Below are 6,655 nucleotides of genomic sequence, written 5' to 3'. Positions count from 1 at the left end.
GTGTGTGTGCACGTGCGTACGCACATGCCTGTGTGTGTGTGCACGTGCGTACGCACATGCCTCTCTGTGTGTGCGTGTGTGTGCATGTGCGTACGCACATGCCTGGATGTGTGTGTGTGTCCGACCTTGGGAGCTGGGGTGGGACCAGGGCGTGGGGGTGAGTTCTCAGAGGTGTCCTCTGGTCAGCTCAGGGCAAAGCTCTCCCTGGCGGTTTAATTTCCCTTTGCTCCTTCTTAGCAGGAGCCTCTTGTTGGGCCTCTGGCTCTTGGCTGAAGTGTGTCAGCTGTGAGGCCCGAGGGCCTCCAGGCCCAGGCATAACCTGTCCCTCTCGGTCCCAGGCTCGGCACGCCACCTATGGCATTCGTAAGTGCTTCCTCTTCCTGCTGCAGTGCCAGCTGATGCTCGTGGTCATCCAGGTGTGTGGCCCAGGCCCAGGGCGTGCTCCCTCCCCGCTTGCTGTCAAGGGCCAGTTCAGAGTCTGGGAGGGAGGCAGCACAGCCAGGGGACTCCTGGGGCTTCTGTGAAACCAGCTGGTCCCAGAATGTCGTGTGCTCCAGCTCCTCTCAGCCAGAACAGGGCAAGGCCTGCTGGGGCTCCCAGGGCCCATTTCCCCAAATCGAACTCTGGTTCTGGTTCTTTCCTGGTCTAGTTTCTGGCTTGCCTGGTCCAGCTGCCCCCTATTCTGAGCACCACTGACATCCTGTGGCTGTCCTGCTTTTGTTACCCTCTGCTCAGGTGAGAACCCACACAGCCCTGCCAAGCGGGGCAGGTCCACGTCCTCTGCAGCAGATGATGGGGAAAATGCTCCTCCCATCCCCTCACCAGCCTTCCCAAGGCACCCCTCCCCCCTCCTTTAGGGAATTGGGACAGCAACCCTTCTCCCACCCTCTGCTTTTCAGTATCTCTCTGCTAGGGAAACCGCCCCATAGTTCCATCATGTCTGTGGCAACAGGGAAGAACCTGCACTCCATTCCTAAGAAGGTGAGCACGGGCCCTGTGAACCTGGAGGACGGTAAGGTGTGCTCGGAGGGCACTGGGTTGGGAGGCGAGGGGAGAAGGCCTAACGTGGAACTTTCTAGATGACTCTTCTGTACCGGGAAGCTGGTCATCTGGCTCCTGGTCCTCTCCAGATCAGAGTGGGGGTGTCACAGAGCTGAGCAGTATCCTTGTCCCTGGGCCTGGCTGTGCTTACCAGCAGGACACTGACTGTGCTGAAGCTGCTGGACTCGAACTCGGGACCGAGGCCACCTCCTGAGTTTGGGGCCTTCTTCCTGCAGACCCAGCACTACTTCCTGCTCTGCTTCTTGCTCAAGTTCAGCCTCACCATCACCTCCTGCCTCATCTGCTTTGGCTTCACACTGCAGAGCTTCTGTGACAGCTCGCGGACACGCAACCTTACCAACTGCTCCTCCATCATGCTGCCCAGGTGAGCGTGCCCTCCGGGGGGGTCCTCCTGCCACGCCGCCCTCCTCCCCGGGGCCTGCAGGGGCCTCATGCCGTGTCTGATTTGGCAGCAACGTGGACACGGCTCCCAGCTGGCTCCAGGACTTCGCCAATGGGTTGCTGCTGGCCCAGAAGCTGGCTGCCGCCCTAATCGTGCTGCACACTGGTGAGGGACTGGGCAGGGCCCCCGGGGAGCGACTGTGAGGGCCACTCGGCTTCATTTTCTCAGCAGGGACGAAGCCTGGGGGGTAGCCCTGGGTGGGTGGAAACCCAGACCACTGAGCTGGTCCTTTTCTGCAGTGTTCATTTCTATCACTCACGTGCATCGCACCAAGCCCTTGTGGAGGAAGAGCCCCTTGGCCAACGTCTGGTGGGCTGTCACAGTACCCGTGGTGTGAGTATCGGGGGGAAGGGCACGCTGCTGAGCCCTCCTGGAGCTGTGTGTGCCCAGGATAGCAGGGGAGGAAGCAGAGCTACTCGGGGTTCACGGGTGCTGCTCGGCTCCTGCAGGCTGCTGGGCCAGGTGGTCCAGACGGCGGTGGACCTGCAGCTGTGGACATACAGGGACAGCCGTGTCCACTTTGGCCTGGAAGACGTGCCTCTGCTGACGTGGCTCCTGGGCTGTCTCTCCCTCATCTTCGTGGTGGTCGCCAACGAGGTTGTGAAGCTGCACGAGATCCGGTGAGGGGCCAAGCCAGGCTTCTCCGGGTCACCCCCCTGGAGGCATCCCCCAACCGCCCGGCCCCTGCTCTGAGGGCCTATGCTAACCAGCTTCAACTTGTGTCCCCAGGGTCCGGGTCCGCTACCAGAAGCGACAAAAGCTGCAGTTTGAAACAAAACTGGGCATGAACTCACCCTTCTGAGCCACTGGCCATGATGGTCAGCGTTGCCCCAACTTGGCCTGAGCCAGCTAGCTGTTCCTGAGTCTGGGGAGTTGGTATCATGAATGTTTCTGGGTTTGCTCCTGGACCCCTTAAGCCAACCAGATGACGTCAGGGACTTGGGGCCCAGATTCTGGCTCAGACTTGCTGTCTTCCAGATCCTGGCCTTTCCGTGAAGAAGTCTTGGAGCCATGGCCTCGGGTGCTCAGGGCTGGCCTGGCATCTTCTGTGGGATTTGCCGGGGGGCTACTCTTGAATGTATGGCCTCGCGTGCTGAGTAGTGGGCTTCCACCCCGCACCTGCAGGCTGCCCCCTTCAAGGTCCCTTTAGTGCAGTAGCCTTTGCTCCCGGGTCATCAGGTGCAGCCTTGAACGACAGCAGCAGGAGACACACACTCTTCAGGCAGTCTGGGCCGCTGAAGGCAGGGCTTCTGTACTGCCCCGCACTGCGTCCGGGCTCCTTGCCTGGGCATGGCCTGTCTGTGTGTGACCAGGGTGCTTCACTCCGACATGAGGGTGGAGCAGAGCCCTCTGGCCATGCTGCCCTCCAGCCACCGTTTACGTCATCCTGGGGCTGCCAGGTCCCTTCTGTACCCCGCCCTTGTTCTCTTCTGTGAGAATGTTCTTACTGGTGTGTATTTTCTACTGGAAATGAGCCTTTTAGGTATGAATGTAGATGGTTTGTATTAAAACTTGTACATTGCTTAAAAAAAAAGCCTGTGGCTGGTGCATGCGGGGGGCGCCTGCCACCTCCTTCCACCTCAGCTGGGCCCTGGTCAGGCTCAGGCGTGACCCTGGGCTCAAGGTCTGTGGTACAGAAGCAAACACAGCCAGTCACGTGGAATGACACTTTCATTGGTGTTAGTTGAGGGGAGAGGTTAATGGTTACAGAGCTGGGGCGGGGCCAAGCAAATCTGGCCTCAAGCCACAAAGAGGTCGAGGACTCTCACTGTCGTCCCCCCACTGCGTTCTCTCAGGCAGTTAATAGATAGAATAAATTCCATTTAAAATATATGCATTTCTCTCTGCTTAAAAAATAACATTTACACTTGAAAAGCATGGGCTTTTGCTACTGGGATCTGCAAATCCCACTGCCTCTCACCCCAAAGGCTGGCCATCAGCGAGGGCAGGTGGGGCAGGGGACAATTGGCATGGCTGTGGCCATCGCAGGCCACCCCACCAACCCCTGGGCTCTTACTTGCCATCCTGCACCTGCAGGGAGATGCTTGGCAGAACTCAGGGCTGAGGCTGGGCACGTACACAGCCATCTCCAGCCTATCTGAGTGTAGCTGGGGTCACATGGCAGGAGACAAGTAGCCTGGGATCTAGGGGGTTGGGTAGGGCCCCCAGGAGCCTCGCCTCACGCCTCTCCTGGGAAGCAATCTCTTCTCAGGACCGTGGGGATTACACACGAGCTGGGGCCGTGTTTGCAGACATGTCGCTGAGCCCTCACTGGTCAGATTCTGGCAAGTTCCTCTGCCCCTGTGGCCGGGCTGCCCCGTCAGAGCTCCAGGCCACTGGCTCGGCAGAGCAGGCATGGGTCCTGCTGGGGAGGGACTCCAGTCCTGGTTAGCCTGCCATCTGTCTTTTAGTGGCAGGAGTTCCTTCCAGACAGGGACCAAAGCTGTGGACACCACAGTTGATGGTGGGATCAGCTCAGTCCAGCATGGCATCCAGCTGGTCGGCCAGGGCATCGAACATGGTGCTGATGTCGTCCAGGATGTGCCTGGTGGAAAGCCCGGGGGGCCTGACGGAGGGAAGGAGCCTGCTCAGGTGTGGCCACCGCCCCGCGTCTCTGAGGCCCGACCCTAATCCCTCCCGGGCAGACAAGCTCAGCCCAGACTTGGCGCCTCTAAGTGGCTATCCCTAGGCCTCTCAGCGGGTCAGCTCTACTGCTTCAGAGCCTGGGGTTCTTGTTTGCGCAGTGGGGCTAGTCCTCCCTGAGGCTCTGCCACAGCCCCCCCTCAACATTCCGGAGCCGCAGGGACCCAGGAAGGCTGCTCGCTCTCCCCACCTGGACTCGTTCCCCTCACCCTGCTTGCTCCTCGACGCCGATGCTCTTCTCTGCAGCCCTCAGCGCGGCGGCCAGGGACGAGCTGGTCTGCTCCAGCCTCTGCTGGGCCCGGCCTGCGCCTGCTGCCCCAGTGCTCTCAGGCCTCGGAGGGGGCACTGGACGGGGGCCGAGCCGAGGAGCCAGCTTCGGACCAGAGAATGCCAGCTGGGTGCAGGCCACGGACACAGGCTTCGGGGCTGTTCCTGCAGAGACAGGGATGGCTTGTGACTCCAGCAGGCTGGACACAGCCCGGCAAACAGCACGTCCACCTCCCAACACACAGGCCTCTGCCCTGCTTCATACCTGCTCCGGGCACTTTGATGAGGGCTGCAGGGGCAACTGGGGGCTCCGTCTCCCCATTCCGGAGGCTGCCCACTACATTGTCCAGAGCTGGCCCAGGGCAGGAGGGTACTGGGGGGACCATGGTCACAGGGCTAGGAGACCGGGGGGCTGGCGCTCCCGGGGCCGCACAGGTGCTAGGGTCTGTGGTGGAGGAGGGTGACGCTGAGGTGGAGGCCTCGCTGGAGCTGACCACCCCGAAGGCCAGCAGCGCCGTCTGCAGTGGCTCTCTTTCCCTGCACCTGGGCCTCCGCTTAACAGTGTCTGACTCCGTGAGGTTGAAATCGAGGCCAGGGGGCACGGGTGTCTCCCGGGCTGAGGGTCCCGCTGGCTTTGGCCGCTGTTTGATGGTCAGGTTGCCCTCCTCTGCAAACGGCAGCCCTTCCCCTGAGCTGCCCCGAGATGGGGGTGTCCCCTCAGGCCCCTGATCCTCCTCCTCCGTGTCCGACGCCGGGCCTGCGGGGGCTGCTGGGCTTGGAGGCTCCACTGGGCCAGCTGGTTCACTCAGAGTTCGTCTTCGGGGCCCCACAGCCCCCTCCTTGGGCCCAGGGCTCCCGTCCAGTGAAGACGGCTCAGGGGTGGGGCCAGAGACGGAGCTGAGGCGCTTGGGGGGTGGGGGCGGGGGTCCTTTGCGGCGTGCGCGGAGGGCGAAGGACTGGCTGCGAGGAGCCCCCCGAGTCGGGGTGGGACTGGGAGTGGTCCGGGCAAGGGTGCTGCGGCCTGGTCGCCGGGTGAGGGTGGCATAGCTGCCCAAGGCACTGCCTGCTGGCCCCTCGGCCTCCCCCTCTGCCTCCCCTTCAGTTGGCCCAGGCCGGCTGAGGCTGTGAGACCTGCGCTTGGGCCGGGGTGGGTCTGGGGGTGTGGCAGGGGAACCAGCCAGGTAGGAGAAGGCCCGGGGTGCCCCAGGAGGTGGCCCTGGAGGTGGGCTGGAGGGCGAACCCTGGGGGTACATAAAGACATATGGGGGTGGCGCTTGGCCAGCAAGTGGGGTACAGAGCTTAGGGGGCCGCTCTGTGCCTTCAGGAAGGTTCCTCTCTTGTGAGGTATTGGGGTCCCCACCACCAGGCTGGGGGCCTGGGTGTTCCTGTGAGTGACCAGAGCCCCGTGAGCGTGCCCCGATGCTCTCCTGGCTGGGGGAGCGGGTTGGTGGCAGGGGCAGTGGTTCAGGCCCGCCACCCGCCATGGCAGCCTGCAGCTCTGCACTCAGCTCGCTGCCCTGGAAGGTGAGGAGGCGCGGGCCAGCAGCGGCCGGACCGTCTCCATTCTCTAGACCCTCAATAGCCATCAGCTCTGGTCCCCGCGTCAGCCGGCGGCCGCCTTCACCAGGGGTCTCCCCCTGCAGCAGGCCCCGGCGGAGCTCTGCCAGCCGCTTCACGCCCAGCATGAGCTTCTTCTGATGCCCTGTAAAGGGAGAGAGGGCAGGGTCAGCGGGGGCTGGGATGCCATCCACGCCTTCCCTCTCTTCTCAGCTTGGGGACTCCTGGTGAGATGTAAGGTCCAGGTCTTCAGGGGAGTCCTCACCGAGCTTGTTGACGCCGACCTCCTGCAGCTCCTCCCAGGTGAGGTCGGCGACCAGCCCCATGGAGTCGTAGCCGCTGCTCACCAGCTGCTTGTGGTACTGGGGCAGCCCCAGAGCACACAGCCACTCCAACAAGTCCGCCTAGAAAGGGGCGTCCAGCATCAGCTGGGTCCCTGGGCCTCAGCCGTAAGTGGAGGAGACCTTAAACCCCCAGCACCCACAGCCACAGGTGGACGGCAGCCCGAACCCCCAACACCCACAGCTGGATGGGATCCCAAACCTGCAGCACCCACAGCCACAGGCAGATGGTACCCTGAACCCCCAGCGCACATAGCCACAGGGAGAAGGGAGCCTGAACTCCCAGCACCCATAGGCACAGGCGGACGGGAGCCCGAACCCCCAACACCCACAGCCACTGCTG

At 62.5% G+C, this 6,655-nt stretch overlaps 2 protein-coding genes across 2 annotated transcripts in view; one reads left to right on the top strand and one right to left on the bottom strand.

Moving 5' to 3' along the window:
• KIAA0195 (KIAA0195 ortholog) overlaps positions 1–2,306 on the top strand; it is a 21,787-nt gene extending 19,481 nt beyond the window's left edge. The window contains exons 24-31 of the mRNA XM_006886209.1: positions 339–416; positions 650–735; positions 900–981; positions 1,278–1,426; positions 1,515–1,609; positions 1,744–1,837; positions 1,954–2,124; positions 2,234–2,306. Coding sequence (XP_006886271.1) covers positions 339–416; positions 650–735; positions 900–981; positions 1,278–1,426; positions 1,515–1,609; positions 1,744–1,837; positions 1,954–2,124; positions 2,234–2,306 — 828 coding nt within the window. The remainder of the gene's footprint in view (positions 1–338; positions 417–649; positions 736–899; positions 982–1,277; positions 1,427–1,514; positions 1,610–1,743; positions 1,838–1,953; positions 2,125–2,233) is intronic.
• Positions 2,307–3,979: 1,673 nt separating this feature from the next.
• Positions 3,980–6,655, bottom strand: part of CASKIN2 (CASK interacting protein 2) — a 13,671-nt gene continuing 10,995 nt past the window's right edge. Inside the window, exons 16-19 of the mRNA XM_006886208.1 lie at positions 6,237–6,375; positions 4,680–6,116; positions 4,357–4,579; positions 3,980–4,070 (exon numbers count right to left, since the gene is read on the bottom strand). Of these exons, the coding sequence (XP_006886270.1) occupies positions 3,980–4,070; positions 4,357–4,579; positions 4,680–6,116; positions 6,237–6,375 (1,890 nt within the window). The remainder of the gene's footprint in view (positions 4,071–4,356; positions 4,580–4,679; positions 6,117–6,236; positions 6,376–6,655) is intronic.

The sequence above is a fragment of the Elephantulus edwardii genome, unplaced genomic scaffold (assembly GCF_000299155.1).
Source record: "Elephantulus edwardii isolate Elephantulus edwardi_28Jun2011 unplaced genomic scaffold, EleEdw1.0 scaffold00048, whole genome shotgun sequence".
NCBI lineage: Eukaryota > Metazoa > Chordata > Mammalia > Macroscelidea > Macroscelididae > Elephantulus > Elephantulus edwardii.
Note: the sequence above shows the minus strand (reverse complement) of the source record. Positions and strands in the feature narration are given on the sequence as shown.